General features: G+C 42.0%; 1 protein-coding gene across 5 annotated transcripts in view; it reads left to right on the plus strand.

The window, feature by feature from the left end:
• Positions 1–16602, plus strand: part of KCNU1 (potassium calcium-activated channel subfamily U member 1) — a 60358-nt gene that overhangs the window by 42770 nt on the left and 986 nt on the right. For 4 of the 5 annotated variants that reach the window (XM_040538047.1, XM_040538049.1, XM_040538045.1 and 1 more), the window contains 6 exons: positions 1899–2123; positions 2595–2772; positions 8169–8246; positions 12086–12225; positions 15727–15924; positions 16175–16281. In XM_040538047.1, coding sequence (XP_040393981.1) covers positions 1899–2123; positions 2595–2772; positions 8169–8246; positions 12086–12225; positions 15727–15924; positions 16175–16281 — 926 coding nt within the window. The remainder of the gene's footprint in view (positions 1–1898; positions 2124–2594; positions 2773–8168; positions 8247–12085; positions 12226–15726; positions 15925–16174; positions 16282–16602) is intronic. The other variant, XM_040538048.1, reaches the window with a different exon arrangement.

Genomic DNA, 16602 nt, shown 5'->3' on the forward strand with positions numbered 1-16602 from the left:
CTAATCCGTAAAAGAACAAATCCTATCTAGAAATGGCAGGTTGTGCTCAGAGCTGCCAGAGAGCTGAGAGTAGGCAACCAAATCTTGCAATGAGGTGATCAAAGATTTCATCAAAAATACAGAATGTTCAAGCTGTTCTGCCAGCTGGGAGACTTGTAGCAGGCTGGAATTCATGCTGCTTGAAATGCTGCAGCTTCCTTCCAAGCAAATAAAAGGACCCTATTGCCCAGCAACCTCCAAAATAGGATTAGTCATTACAAATGGGCAAATATCCCAATAGTCCTGGAAGCTCGGCTCTGAGAATTGAAGGGTAGTGTTTTGAAAAGATCTTACAGGCGGGCTTACATGAAGAAAAGGCTTACAATTGTTAGTGTGTCCTAATTCCCCATGTGCCACTTTTGTATTGTACTTTTTGTGTTGTATTTTTGTGTAGCTTAGCTAGACTACGCAAGAGGCTCTTTGTGAAGTTTAAGAATGTCCACAAGGAAAATAAGTGCATGATAGCTATTGCACCTCATGCTCGTGCAGTGTCTTCCTTTGCAATTGCATTTCTGGGACAGGCAAGCCCTTAAAGGCTTGGGAGTGTAAGGTGCGTTTTTGAGAATGAGTTTGGTGCTTGACAAAGTCTCAGACCATGCTGTGGGTTTTCTAAAGATGTATTTTAAAAATCATTTAGGTGCTTAAAAGTGCAGGTATACTTATCCTTAAGTGTCATGACAAAGCCCATATTTCTTTCTGTTTGGGAACCATGGAAAACTAGGTAATACACCTTATAGAAGCTCCTCCAGGATGTCCATGCAGAACACAGAGCATCTAAACACACACAAAAATATGATTCACTTTGATTTTTACATAAGGTATACATTCTTAAGTGATTTAAATGTTTGGGGGGAATTTTAACCTTAATTTTAATAATGCATAGATGTTTGAGAATTAATATTTATTTTTTTCCTTAACCTCATCAGTAAAGTAATAAATGACGGATGTAGCCAGCTTCTTGGTCCCGGGTTGGAAGGAAGGCCCAAGTCTTTCCCAGTGTCTTCAGATTGGCTAACCTGTTCCTACTGCTCACTCGCTGTACAGACTGCTCCTGTTGATCTCGTAATTGCACATTTCCTCAGCAGAGTTCAGCAGTAATAGTTTTTCCAATTGTTCCTATAGAATAAGCTATAAAATAGATTGTGTTTTTAATTGTTTAGCTTCATTCAGAAGACTAATCATTGGACTTCAGGCATGTTACATTAAATACAGCTAAAGGTTTCATTATTCAATTTAAACTAATCTAATTAGTTAGAGACAATCATTTAATTTGGTTATGATTCTAATCTCTCATCAGGAAACTTCTCCTTGACAAAGACCCTTGTTTCTGTTTGGGGAAAAAAAAAAAACAGCCAAGGAATGAACACTGCACAGATATACTCATCCCACAGTTTCTGGCTGGTTAATGTGGACATTAATGCTGTGCCTCTGACAAGCCTGGTTTGGGGACTTGCCCTTACCACCTACCAACCCTGAGATGCCAGCCGCGCTAAGCAGTACTCATTCCCCAGTACTACATTTTTCCAGGCTAATCAGTTCATTTGAGAAATGTGAACAATTAGCCTGGAGGGGAGGGAGGGATGACCAGGACAAAATAGTTATTAAGCTCCTAGCATGAAGCTACTGTTTTCGCTTTGTTCTATAGTTTTGTTGCTTTATGCCAGTATAAATTATTTTGTTCACTTCTGTAGGATACACTTGGAATCCAACTACTTAAGGGGAAATACTTTGTTTTATATATAGTCGCGTTCTACCCATCGATGTTACAAAGCTAAGAAATGGTTTCAGTCTCTGTAACTGAAGAAACAAATCTAAAGTCAACTTTTAGCTGCTTTATCAGAATCCTGTTTTAAATTTAGAGTTGCAAGGACCAAGCAGCACTGAACCTGCAGGATCACATTTTGGTCTGTGTCTTTGGTAATGCGAACTCACCACTGATTGGGCTGCAGGACTTTGTGATGCCCTTAAGAGCTAGTAACTTCATTTACCATGAGCTGAAAGATATTGTTTTTCTTGGGTCTTTGGAATATCTGCAAAGAGAATGGAAATTTATTCAGAATTTCCCAAAGCTGTGGTTATTCTCGGTAAGAATTTTTTTGCATTTTGTCTCTTCCTCTTCCTTCCTTTCTCTAGCTCTCCTGCACACTTCTGAATACATTTTAGAAGTTTTTGATAATAGATAGCACAATTTAGACTCAAAAAGTACCAAAATTGGCTCAGGCTCTAGACTCCAGTTTGAGTCCAAGATATGGTAGGAAAACTTTCCATTCTTAAATACTTATTTTCCTCTGAGGGAGTCTCAGACTTCTCTGGTTACCTGCAGAAGCATTGAGAAGGTAATCCTGATTGGAAATGGGAAATTGTCCAATGAATTGCAAATCTAGACCTGTGAGTTTCATTGTCTGACCAAAGCTGCTCATATTTGGAGGTGCTTCCAAAATGCTACTTACCAGTTGAGTTCGAAACAGATTTTTTGTTCACCTTTCACCTTTAATGATCCTTAACGATCAGCTTCCTCAGATTTCTCCTTATCAGTATTTGTTTGGTTTTATCAGGGTAGTGCTCTCTGCTGTGCAGATCTGAGGGCAGTTAATGTCCGGGATTGCTCTGCTTGTGCCATTCTGTCTTCCAATACCATCGCTTCAAGCAATCCTTCCCTGGTGGACACGGAAAGCATCCTAGCCACTCTGAACATCCGATCCATGCAGGATAAGCCCAGCTCAGCCTCACTAGGTAAGTGTGTTTCCCTTTGCCTGCAAGCATGCTGATGTGACAAGAAAGAGGACTAAAGGAGGAGGAATGAAGGGGTCACTTGTCACTACTCTGAGCCATAGCCTGTCTCTTCTGAATATAACTATGCCAATTAAAATGGCCAGAAGTCCATTTTAGCCTTGCTGGTTGGGCAGCCTAGTCCAATTTCTGTAGCTACAGGTTTGCAAAGGAATGGTAATCCAAAATTGCTCGTGGAAATATGCCAGTTCCTCCTGAAAATTCTGAGTGAAGCTTCAAGGTTTCCAGTAAAGAGACAATGGTTAGAGGGTAGATGGTAACCAGAGCTGGTAACTTCTGTATGTACTCACAAAAGCACGTGTGAGTGGAGGCCCTATCCATCCTTCAAAAGGAGAAAAATAATACCTCTCCCTTGAGGCTTGAGAAGGTGGGCTCTCTGTTCCCACGCAAACAGAACTCATAGCACAAAACTGCAATGGAAGCAAAAACAACTTCAGCCCAGTAGAATATTTATTGTGTCTCTTCCTTCCTTAATTTGGCAAAAGAGCTAAGATTTGTCCTCCTCTTGAGAATGTGGAAGTATTAATTAACTGAAGACAGACTGAGAAGTGGATGGTTCTCTTAAGTGTTTCCCCTATACTTTATTATCATTCTAGGCTTTCAAAACGACGACTGTGCCAAAGAAAAGATTAGAGTGAGGCAGAGACATTTTTTTTTTTTTAAAATAATAACTAGACAAAATAACACCAGCATACAGTGTATACTATCAGAACAGAAGAAAAATGATTTATAAGGGATATTTGAGTAAGAGGTAATTGTGACTTGAATAGATTACTTTTAACTAATGTATTTATCGCTACCTAGATATAAAGATATATGGAACTCTTTATTGATTGTATATAGAGAGGAAGTAAATAATATGTACTTATATATATATATATATAATTTATATTTCTCTGTAGTGACAGATACAGATACTGTACCTACTGCATCTTTATACCTGTATATGGAAAAGAGAGACACTCCGGGCAAAAAGGGTATTTCATCCTATCAATCACTGTCCTACTACCCTCCAGCATTTTTTTGTTTAATGACTCATAATCATAGTACATGGTGTGCAGAGCTCTGAACTACAATGTGTGTGTATGTATCACAGAGATGTGAGCATCTGTTCATCAAAGCCTTCCCAAGCTGCCTTGCAGAGTTCATACTTAGTTCTCTTTGAGGTGGTAGCTTTTGGCTCGCTTTGTCTCCTTCTAGCAGAAGACCACAGGGACTTAATGCTGACATAGGTGTGACGAGTTGAATAAGCTGAGGCATGGCTGGTTAGACAATTTACCAGGCATATCACTGTCAGAACCACCACCACCTGCATGCTTAGAGTTCTTTTTTTTAATTATTATTATTATTATTTAAACCACAAGCATGTATTTTTTCCCTCACTTCCCTTGGGTAGATGGGCATGTGGTGAGTTGCATCAGAAGAGTGGATCTTGTGGATTTAAATCTGTTCGGCATCCTTGCTATCATGAGAGAGAGGAGAAACTTTTGTTTAGTGATACTGAAAAAACAATCAAGTTCTATAGTGACACGGTCCCTGAGAGACACAGTCCCTGAGAAGGGCTATCTGAAGGATCTCTTCTTGTGCAGAAAGAGGCTAGCAGTGAGAACGGTTAGAGCAGAGACAAGCAGACACAATTATTTGTGTATTACAGCTAACACTGATACAGCACATCAGAACCAGTCCAAATACACAATACCTTTCAGGAGTGAGCAGAAGTCAGGGCTGGTCCACTGTCCTGGGTAAAGAAGGGCCTAGGCATCAGAACAGGCATGGAAGTCAGTGCTTCTGGGTTTCCTTCTGGTTTTGGGAAGGGTCAGGATCAAGTAAAGGACATGTTGTCAAAGCTTCTTCTATTATGTATATTATCTATACTCTAATATTTAGCTCTGAGACTTGTTTAAAGCCAGATAAATTCAAGCTCACAATGTAGTAATATACAGAGCAAATTATTCTTGTTATTACATGTTACCGTGATCAGTTATTTCTGAAAGATTGATTCAAATTAGAGGGGTTAGATTCTGTTACTATTTTTACTGGAATAGCATTGTCTTCCTCTAGCTGAGAAAATACTGTATTTCTAAACCCACTCTGGTTTATCCATTTTAGGTCTTTCACTTTGCATATTTATGAGGTACCTATTGCCTAGCTCAGATGCTAGTGAGTTGTTGCTCCATAAACTGACTACAGTTCCAGTCTAATACATCTTTGGCTACTCAGTTAAGATCATTCCTCAGATTTACAGTGTTTTCTGCAGCCAGAAAAGCAGTATTCACTTACAGGATATCATCATCAATAAAAAAAGATATATTTACAAAATAAAGCTAAGACACAAGTTTCACTTCTTTCTCCAGCCAGCCACTAAATCTGTCAGTGATTCAGCCTCTGTAAGAATTAGCTCCCTCTCCTTGTACGTTCATTAGGTATGTTGTTTAAAAAAAACAGCCAATTTTCTTCTTTGCTGCTGTAATTATAGGCCTGCAATCTTAGGTTAGGATTCTCATAGCAGGAGCTCCTGCTGATTCAACTGCAAGATTAAGGCTGTGTCTTGCGCTCTTACAGGGCTTTGCCTCTGAAAGCCTCCAGGCACATTACAAATGTGTGCTCCTATAAGACAGTAAATTACTGGTAGGTTGTTGCCACCTAGTTTTGGATCAAGGTGCCCAGAATGGAAACAGAGTGCATGTCCCCACTCTCGCTGTTCCAATCCCTCCCTCCCTACTTCCCCCATTATTATTTTGTAGGAATTCATCTCAGAGAAGACAGAACTTTTACTGATGAAATCAACGGGATTCAGCAAATGGGAGTTCATGGGAGTCAGCAGATAAGGAGAGTTTCTGGGAAAAGAGAGACTCAGATTCAAACAGGGAAAGGATGGCATTTATCAGAATTTAATCTTTCTCACTCCCTCTCTCCACAACAGAGTAGGGCCACCGGTGGGTTTTAAGTTATGTAAATATTAGCAACATAGCCAGGCTGTGCAGGTGCTGATCTAAAGTTGGTGTTAGTTCACCTCTTGCAGTGCTAAATTACAGCAAATTTTTCCAGTGAAATCTGCATTTTCCACCAGTTTAGTACATGTGGAGTGGGTGCTTTCAGCTGCAGAGTTACAAAATAAGCAGGTTTAGGAAAATCCTGTCTATTTATAGGAGAAACATCTAGGAGGAGTTGTACAGTAAAGGAAATAAGGAGCAGAAACTAATGCATATAGGAACACCCCAAAAGTACGGCAGTACTGTGGTTTGCAACCTCATTTTTTGAGGGAGAAGATGAAGTTCCATTTAAAACTTGGATCCAAGAAACTTGCCCTCAATTAGTATTAGCAGCTAGGAGAGGAAGTGGGTAGGAAAAGGCAGCAGAATAGGAGGGAAAGTGAGAAGAGCGGACAATGGGAAGCTAGGAGAGCTTTCTAAAGCGAGATGACTATGCAACCCTGATTTTAAAAAGAAAAGACAAAGGCTGGTGTATCTCATATAGTAGTTGTCATTGCTGCTGGGACTGCAGGTGACTGGGCTGGATATCCAGCTACCCTCCCCATCCAAATCCTTTCTCATCTCCGGTTTTGGTGCTGTAGAAAAAGCTACAGCATTTTGCTTCCTAACCATAGTGAACAATGTGCATTTGTACGTATTTGGATGGAAGGCCCTGAGTTCCCTTAACAGCTCAGGTGCTTTGGTAAGCATTGCAGCAAACACAGTCTCACTTTGGAGATTGTAACAGGGCACAAATCAATTGTATTTCCCGTGGTTTTAGATTTCAGTGTGAGCCTTTCACACCCAACCAACCCAGGCCCATTCTGTGCTTTACCTGCCTGATGGGGTAGAGAAATAGACAGCTCTTAGAGAACCAGACCCACACAGAGGTAAACATTACTTACACTTGCAAGAATGAGCGCTTAGTAGGGTCAGTGCTGATGCCAAGGACTTCTAGTCTTCCCCATGGAAAATTTTAGGTTTTCCAGTAATGCTGTAATTATCGCCCTGTCATGTCACAAACCAAACAGGTTGGCAAACCTAGGTACCGAACTAAATAATCTGTGGCATAATCTAAACATGTAATGGTAATTAAATCTGACAACTTAATAAGCTACTGAAATTCAAATGTACAGTAGTAATCTACAATTAAGTAATCTTTTGTAATAGCACCCTGCCAGTTTGTAAGATTTCAGGTGGAGCGCTGTGTACTGTTTCATAGCAAAAATATTGACATAAGGGAAAGGTATCCAGGCAATGATCAGACACACATTCAAATCAACTGGTACAGCACATGGAAAGGTACAATAAAGGCAATGATTCATTTCAGGCATTCAGTTGCACTGTATTCAGAGATGCCTTGCTCTGCTTGGGCTTTTTCTGCTGTTTTGAGGGGTTGTGATGCCTGACATCCCTAATGAGGTTTTTGTCAGTCCGTCACCTAACCTCAGGGATAGTTGATTAGAACAATGGTCTGCCTAGACCCTGTTGGGGCCTCCATCTCCAACATTCGCTTGCAGCTCAGAGGGGAGAAGGAGCCATTGCGTAGTATCTGGATGTTGCGAAGTTCCATTTCTAGCAAAATCCTCAGCGGAGTTTAGATTTCATCATTTTGAGTGGATAATGTGCACAGTAAGTAGTGTTCCTAATACTCAGTTACCCAGATGCTGTGCTGGGTAGCAAAGGAAAAACTCAGACATAATAGAAAGGGAGACGAGATTAGATACAATCAAAACAGAGCAAGCAGATTTTGGATTGGGCTTGATTCTACTAAGTCAGCGAGTTGGCAAGAACTGGGAAGGAATAAGGACACACGCTTCTAGGAACTTCTGGATTGCTTTTTTTTTGTGATGGGTTTTCAGAATTCATGGTGTATACTTTTGCCTTCATTCCTACAGCATGTGTCCCATCCAGTTTTGCAGAGCCTTCTTGAGGGGGAAGGATAAAACACGACGCTGTCCCTCAAAAACCCTCTGTGTGCAAATTGGCTTACTGGGGGCTTTGGAGCAAACAACTCTGTAACCAGCGCTGCTGCACCACAGAGGGTAATTATATTTCAGTTACGATGTCAATAAGCAGCTCCAAGGAGAGTTTTTCTTTTTTTTTCTTTTTTTTTTTTTTTTTCATTCTTTGAAGCCATGAGAGAATAAAGCAAGCCTTGGAAAAGCAAACCAAGGCAAGAAACTTTCTAAATATAGGAAATGCTTTGAGATTTTTGCATGACAATAACATTATTTTTAGGCATAGGAAAAAGATTTCCTGCATTTGTCAGTCTGAACCATTGTGCGTTTTGTTTTTATTTTCTTCCTCTTTTCTGCTTCTACCAACATTCCTCTCTCCTCATGTTGTTATTGACTGTTTCTACAGATGCTGTTTTCAGACGAAGAGCATTGGGGAATCAATCAGAGCCATGTTATAAAAGGATCCCCATCACTACAGAGCTGAGTAAGTTATTCTTTAAGAACAAATTTCACAGAAGCAATATGTGTGCTGCATTATTTATTTACCCCAGGCCCTTTTTAGAATTCACAGGCACAAGCACTACATGTCCAAGGAACATTAAAAGGTTTGACTTAGATGTTAATTCACTGGCTTTGAAGGAGTCAGGATGGTTTATCAGGAGAATAAATAAAAGAAAGTGTTATGAAGGTCTCAGTGTGTAGCAAAACTCTGAAGCATCCATTTAGGATAAAGATAATGTCCTTTTTTTTTTGTTTGCTGGACTGGATCTCAGGAGATCTGATTTCTAGTCACATGGCCCACATTAACCCCACCTTTTGTAACAGACTTCACTAAGGCAAATAAATCAGAATTGTATTTTCCTCTTTTCCCCTTATTTTCAGTAAAGAAATAGAAACCACCAAAGGCAGCTCTGCTCAGAGGATATCTAACTTGCCCTTTGGCTGTGCCTCCCTCTCTCTGATAAATTTAAAAAACACAGAGGAAGGCTGCGTGGCCAGTTTTCATCTCACAACAAAATGAGGTGAACCAAAGCCTAATTCTCTTGTTTCACCCCTGCCCTTTCTGAAGCACTGGTGATGGTTCCTTCCTCTTCTCTGGATCGCAGTGGGAGCTGCTGCAGGCTTCCTCCTTGTAAAAGTGGCCGTGGAAGCACAGAGCCTCTTCCAAGCAGTCTGCACTACAAAGCATTGTACAACGGCTGCACAGAGTCCAGTACTTGCGTGGACCTGCGTGCATGCCAGGACAGCCAGCGGGTGCAGGTGTTTTACTCTAGGCCCCAGACACTTCTGTCCTTATTCCATAAGGCTCAGCCTCTCTAGCCTGCATTCATAACTGAAGCAACCTGTGGAGCTCTTTCATTACTACTCTTGGCTGTTTTTCATCTTTGTCTTCGTCTCCTGGTAGTTACACACTAGGTCCATTAATTAGGAACATGTGCACTGATTAACTGATTACTAGTAACATGGCAGTCAGTGTCACAGCAGAGCGGTGTGGCTGGGCTGCCAGTCCCCAGTGACATGGATGTTTAGCTCCATTTAGAGTGCTGACACAAGAATGTGCCCACCAAATTAGCATAGCATGTTGCTAGGCTTCATGGCTGGCCTCTGATCCATTTACTCAGGCTTTTTTTTTTTTCTTTCCTTTTCGATGCAATGCTGGTAAATGCTATGTGGGCTCAACACTTCTGGGAGAGGCCCTTGCTTTGCAGTCCTCCCCAGGTTTGCAGCTGAGCCAGGGCTAGTGAGTAGCATCAGCATGTAGCAGGTGCTAGCAATACTTAATTTCAAGGAGGCTCTGGTGTACCACTTAGTCCCAGCGTGCACCTGGAGAGCTAATAGGTCAATATGGGCAAAGCTGTTAGGTCCTGCGTGCTCCTTAGACTAAAACTCTGAAGAACTAGTGCAAAACAAACAGCAAAAAATAATGATAAGATAATGATGCCTTCTCCAGAGTCACTTCAGAACTGCTGAATTTCTCAGCGTGATATTTGGATATTCTCTTGCACTGTGGTTTAAACTTTTATTTGTGTTGCGTCCAAAAGTCTCAGAAATGTTTTGAGCTGGCTACTGAGGCCCAGCTCCTCTGAGAAGATATTGTGCAGTCAAGCTAACGTCTTCAGACAGGCATTGCACCAGTGTGATTTCCCTCCAGGATGTGGTGTGTCAGTGGAGGGGAAAACATCTGCAATCTGTTGACATAACTTGGATTTTAGTCATGTCAGATCTTTGACAAAATAATGAATCGAGCCCAGTCCCTTAGCACATGGATGCCTGCTCCATTTGTAGTCTTCAACAGCATAGGAATATGTTCAGAGTTACAGGGATGGGCTAGGAAGGAAAATAACCCCAACAATTTAAAACCTGGAAGCTCAAAACAACTAAACAAAAACAGCTGGAGCTTTCTTGTGATTGTGAATAAGCTTCCTGTAAATCCCTCTGGTAGACCTTGATCTAGACAAATGCTCACTTTTGTACCTATCTCTGAAAACTAGCTGCAAGGAATAATCCTCATGTGCCTGAAGCTGCAGGGGCTTTGCACGTCCCAGGCCGTGGCCCACTTCCAGCTCGTAGCGTACTGGGTGCGGACCAAGAGCCACCCCTATCACTTGGTGTGTCTGACACACCAACACCAGCAATGCCGTACGCACTGCTAGTGCTGTTGCTGTTCAAAACCTACTGCAGGAGAAGCCAAGACCCTCCGAGCCTTCGGTTGAAATCTTGACACCACTGAAGTCGAGAGGAGTTTTGCAATTAATCTTGACGGGCAGGAAGCAACGTATTCAGGAAGCTGAACAGAGCCAGGCCTGCCGAGCCTGCTTGCCTCTGCGTTGCTTTCTTTGTGACCAGGACAGCGTGCCAGTGTCCCCCTGAGTGCCACAGGTGTGCCGTGGTCCCGCAGAGCTGTCCTCCAGCATCTGCTGAGTTGATGGCACGTAGTCAGGGACAGAGTTGACAGAATTAGCTGAGGGCCTGCACCCCTTTAAAGGGGGCTGGAGTATTTTTTATTTTTTTTTTTTCCTTGAGGAGCAGGAGAGTTGTGTGTTGTCATCATGCTTGCACACACTGCTGCTTCTCCTTGCCCAACGGTGAGGTGCGCAGGAAAATAAGAAGTGGGTTTCTGCAGGCTCAAATCCACCAAGTTGAGCACGTTTCAATATGTTGAGTATCTTCTGAATTTGTGAGCTGTTCATTGAGGTTATAGGCATGTTGTAAATAGTCATTCCTCTGAAACAGTGGATTCTAGAAACCCTTCTCATAAAGGGCCAGAGATATGGGGGAGAAATAGCAAAGTCATCTGCAGAGAAATAAGAGTTTTGCCAATATGTGAAAGAGAAATAAAATAGTGTGGAGAAATAAAGTGGGTCCCGTATTGTGGCTGAGACCATGCTTTTCATATCCAGACTCTACAAGCTAGGCAGTGGAGTCATACTGATTAATACCAGATGCAGGGCCAACTCCTAAAGGCCAGGGAGGGTGAAATATCTGTATTGAGAATACATGGCTGAAGGATGACACTGACACTGCGCGACAACAGGAGGCATTAATAGTACTGTGATTCTGGCTAGCTTTAGTCATCTTTTAAAATGATACACTCAAATGCCTCCTGGCCCAAGGGGACTTAATAGAAATCAATCATTACTTACACAGAGTTACTTGCTCTATTTTTTAATGGTCAGACTTGGGTTCTTGATCTCAATTCCTTTCTGTCCTCCTGTCTGTCTCTAGCTGTGCTGCTGTCGTTCATCAGCACTCTTACTGGCAGCGCAGGAGTGCCAGGACATACCTAGCACGTTGAGTAGTACGGCAGGGGCCTTCTGCCACGCTGTACTTAGGCAATTTTCTGAAAATAGAAAGCAAGTTAAAGAGGAATCACTTTCTGAGTAGGGGGAATTCAGCAAGACTATCTCAGACAGCAAGAATAAGGTTGACAAACTAGCGAAGATCCCTGTAATAGTAGGACAGCTGTGAAAGGAACTCTCTAACCCCCATTTAAGCCAACAGAAATAGTAATTCTGTTAGTTCAGGAAAACGAGCAGAAGAAATTAGATTATTCCTTTCTTTTTCGAAGCAGGTAGATCAATTTTGGTCTGCTATCTTAAAACACTTGCTTGAAAAATCAGTCTTAGGCTTGTGTCTTTTGTCTCCCATTGCATAATCAGTCAGCAGCACTGACTAGTTTGTTCCTCTTTCCTTTACTAATGCAGCATGCTGTGGCTAGTGCTGGACACAGAACAGCAAGCTACATTTACTAACTTTTCTGATTCTAGATGGCTTCCCTCTGTTGCTAAGATGTCTTCTGTTTCTTCTTTGCTTATCCAATAGAGTCTTCACCAAATGCCCAGTTCATTAATCAGGCTCCCAGCGGCAATTCTGCAATTCCAGAGCAAGATCAGCTTTCCACCACTGCTGCCCCTGCAGGAGCTATCTTCTCAGATAGCTTCTTGAATTCTCTTTTGTCTATGGTAAGTAGATGTATCACAAACTGTCATGTTTAGTGGCATCAGAGTGTTAACAAAGTGATTATCAGCCAGAGTAAACCCACTTAATCTAGCCTTAACAATGGTCAAGGCTGTGTGTGTTAGAAAGGCCGGGGAAACCTTGCAGAGACTGGTGAGGTGATGAGTTACTCTGTGCCCTGAGAATTATACATGTCTATTCCTGTTCAAGCAACTTGCTAATCGTGGGATCTTCCAACCCCCTTCCTTGGGCTGGAAGGGACCTTTAAAGACCAGCTAGTTCCAACCCCCTGCTATGGGACTAATCAGTGGGCCTCTTTGATTTCTTGGGGTAGTGGGCTCTATAGACTAAAGGCAGCTCCAGAAGACATTTCTCCATGCGTGCTCTGAGCAGCAGCAGCTCTCCCTGGGTTTGATATACACATAAAATTATTTGGAGAAACTTTTAGACTATTTTCATAACTTCTCGTAACTTCCCCCCTCCTCCTGCTACAAAAGGTATTTGGAGCCAGCCTGATTTATTTGCTTTTTGATTGATAACATGAGGTTACAATCAGTCCCTCTAAGGGACGTGCAGTCACTGAAGCCAAAACTGCTTTCAGCACAAGCTGGCCTCACGGTGGAGACTCCAGCATTGATGCTAATGGCTGAAAAGATTATGGGGACTCTGAATTCTTACCTGTTCATGTAGAGTGGATTTTTACAAGCCTGGCTGGAGGTGCTTTGGTGAGCCAGAGAATAGGCAGCTTTCACTACCATGACTTTAATTGTAGCAGCATGGGCATAAACAGAACATTTAATTCTTCTCATCTGTCCATCTGGGACCTAGGCAGAAATGCACACTTAAGTTCGGATGGAAATTCTGTTGAACTCAATGGGAATCTCTCAGTGGCTGTTTTCTGAAAAGGTATAAAACAAATTACACATATGTGGACTGCCACCGATCCACAAGATCAGATCAGATTTTAAAAGAAGTGCTTGTTTTGATTCTCTGTAAGTTCCTGGCAGTGTCCTTTTAAAAACATTTGCACCATGAGGATTAGGTACATTGCACCAAAAACACAAGAACGGAGGGAAGGTGGTGATCCCACCGTGGTGACATAATCATCTTAAGTTGCTGTCAAACCTGAGTGATATTGTTTGTGGTGACACATCTGTGGGTGACACTTAGGTGTAGTTAAGCCAGGATTTTGGCAGCAAACAGCAGTTCAGTTCATAAGCTGGCATTTCTAAAACTGACTTCTCTTTTTTTCTGAAAGCTCCTTTCTTCCTCTTTACCCTGATTCTCCCCGTGCTGCAGTCAAGTTCCACATGCCTTGCTCTCAGCTCATGTCCAAGGGGATAGTGCTTGGGTGGCAGTTTTGCAGAAATTGAATAAATACAAAACAAATCTCTCAAAGGGATAAGCAGTCCAAAATAAGTGTGTCAAGTCCAGTTATGCTTTTCTGAGAAGGTGTTAGGGAAAGTATTATATTGCTGCTACTCACTGATATGTCAATCAGCCAGATGGTAATTAATGACTGCTAGTGTCAAGTGTAAAAGTAACTCGAGACATAGCATGACCTGTCTTAAAGGATAAAATTTCACTCAGGCATAGATTCCAAGTCTGTCCAGGAATGATCAGCACTCAGCTCTGCTTTAGAGTAGAGGGGCACCTTAAGTCAGATTCAGTCAAGTCTGTAAATACAGGGAAGAAGGAGAGAAATAAGCTATTGTTTAGCAATTACAGTATGAGGGAAAATATGCATGAATGTGAGAAAAAAAGAGGAAGAAAAAAACCTTCAGCAGTCCACTGTCACCTCCTTTTTCTGTCACTAAATATCTTTTGTAAATATCTGTGTGTGAGACACTCAGAGCAGGAGTGCTGGATTTTTTTTTTAGCTTGAAAGGCGAGTGGCAGAAGAATCTGCATGGCACAACGTGGTCTGTGAAGTGAAATGTTACCCCTTGGACGCCTGAAGCAGAACTGGCATTTGTTTCAACCTGACTCTTGGAATGGCTGTAGGCAGAAAACAATTCAATGAGCATGGCCAGTATGGCTCAGGTACTCTGAACCCTGAATTCCCGTCCTGACCCAACTGTGGGTTCCTAAGCTGTACAGGACCAGTTCTAGAAGCTAAGTAGCTTCTAGTAGCTAAGTAGGGACTGAAGGGGACCAAGCAGCTGCTTGGCGAAGGGAGAAGGTTTCTGCCTTTGTGTGCAAGGGCATTCTTAGGCAATGTGCTTATCTCAAGCTGTAACCAAACAACTGGCAAAGGAGGTAACATCTCTTGGGCACGTTTCAGAAATGTTGCTTCCTAAAAGTCAGCTTCGAGACCCACTGAATGCAGTGTGCCGCTTCCTGAGTGCGCGCGCACCGACGCGTGCACCTCTGTAGTTTTTCCTTGCCTTTCAAACTCCTGCAGCGTAACTCAGCCTAGAAAGTACAGAATGAGGGTGACATGCAAATCCTATTAATTCATCCAAGTATGGAAATGCAATCCTTTTGATGTCAAAAAGTACAGCAATGATATGTTAAAGAGCTCAGCACGCTTCTGTTAAATATGTAAAGTGCAGATTCCCCTGAAGCTGTATCACTCCTGGATAACTCTGGACTATGGCTCCTTACTTTAAAAGGCTGAGAATTACTCTAACAGCATTATAGCCTTTTGCCCGACAATACGGTCAGATGTTCTTAAGCGGATTTGAGTTTAGCTTGGATTTAGTAACACCGTTCCTTCTCTGCAGCTTGTTTAGTTTCTTTGCTCAGGTGAATGCACGTGACAGATGCCACAAAGTGGCTCTACATAGGAAAAGAGCTTTTTGAGAAAGGGTGGGAAATAAGTTATTTGGTATATCTGAACCCTGTGCAGATAAAAAAAAAAAAAAAAAAAAAGTCTGTGTGTGGGGGATGCTGTCCCTTTTTTGGCTTCAAATCTGAATTTTGACCATGGTATGTTTTGTGTGTTTTTGTTTTTGTTTTCTTTCAAAAAAATACTGAGATAAGGGCACAGAGAGAGGTTTTCGTAATGCATGTGGCAACTCCAGGGACAGTTTTCTTCTTCACCTGTAGGGCTGAGCAGGGTAATTGCCCTCCTCGGCCTCACCTTGTACAGTGTGCTCCTACTCAGATGACATCGGAGCTGCTGCCCACTTTCCTGGCTCTCCTGACCCTTGACTGGAAAGCCTTCTCAAGAAAAGAATGTTAACAGAGCTGACACCCATTTTTGCTGTCAAAAATTTTCTCATTCAGGCACAATTTAGCACTTTCTATTAGAAGAGTGGAGGAGGGATCTTCTGGCTGCTCTTTGAAACTGAAATGGGTTAAGCAGGTGGTGATCCATAAATGTTGTCAGAAAACTAAACGTAATTAAGGACTAATTTAAGTATACAAAAAAAAAAAAAAAAAAACAGCCCTGTAAGGTGTCTGATCACATTCTCCAGGCTTTCACTGGAAAATTTTGTTTTCCTTTCAGGAACCAAGGCGTACACTTTACTCTTTGAATTTTCATGGTTTCTTCCTTCCAGACCTACTACAACCATCACATCCTGGCTCTGCTGCAGACTTTGGTGACAAGTGGGACAAGCCCAGCACTGGAGGAACAGCTGTTGGAAATGGACAGTAGACTGAGCAGAAGTCCTGATGACATGGTCCAAAATGCCTCCCAACTCCGATGCAAATTGGCACTCCTGCCACTGTCTGAGAGGTTGTTAATGGGTGTCATGGTGAGTTGTATCACTGAGAGGTGCTGCACGGACTCGGCTTTCATCCCTGCTGCTAGTACTTTAGGGTATAGGCTGGTTGTGATTACCTGAAGTTTAGTTTCATTCAGTTGAAGCTCACTGTGTAGCTTAAGCCATATTTTAAGGAGGCCAAAGATATCAGCCTTATTTTATATTAGATTTTTAAGCTGAACTGGGCTGAATTGTCCACTTTGGTTCCTTTGAGGTAAGAGTATTTTTGCTTCTTTTATAGCGGGAGGACTCCTTTGGAGACGTTTACTGCAAAGCTTTAGACTTGTTTGGGATACTCTGCTTTGGGCTCTACCGGCTGATGGAAGAGCCCAATCCGTACAAGAACAGGCAAGTACACTTCATTTTAAATTGTACTGTAAGTCAAAAGATGACTAGTCATGGCTGAAGTACTTATTGTTGTCTTGAATTTAGACATCCTTGTAGACAACAAGGGCCATTTGAGGCAAACTGGTGTGTGGTCTGAACATGGTGTTCTGATTATTTCTGGAGACCCAGTGCTTACTGGCACTTGTATGAGATTCCCTTAAGTTCATTTAAAATGTGATTTATCTTTTCTTCATTAGAGATCTGCTGGAGCACTGAGTTAGTAATGCTGTGGAGGCCAGGGATTTCAGAGAGTTTGCAGGCAGAGAGAACTTTCTTTATGAA

This window comes from Cygnus olor, chromosome 27 (genome assembly GCF_009769625.2).
Source record: "Cygnus olor isolate bCygOlo1 chromosome 27, bCygOlo1.pri.v2, whole genome shotgun sequence".
NCBI classification, from domain to species: Eukaryota; Metazoa; Chordata; class Aves; order Anseriformes; family Anatidae; genus Cygnus; species Cygnus olor.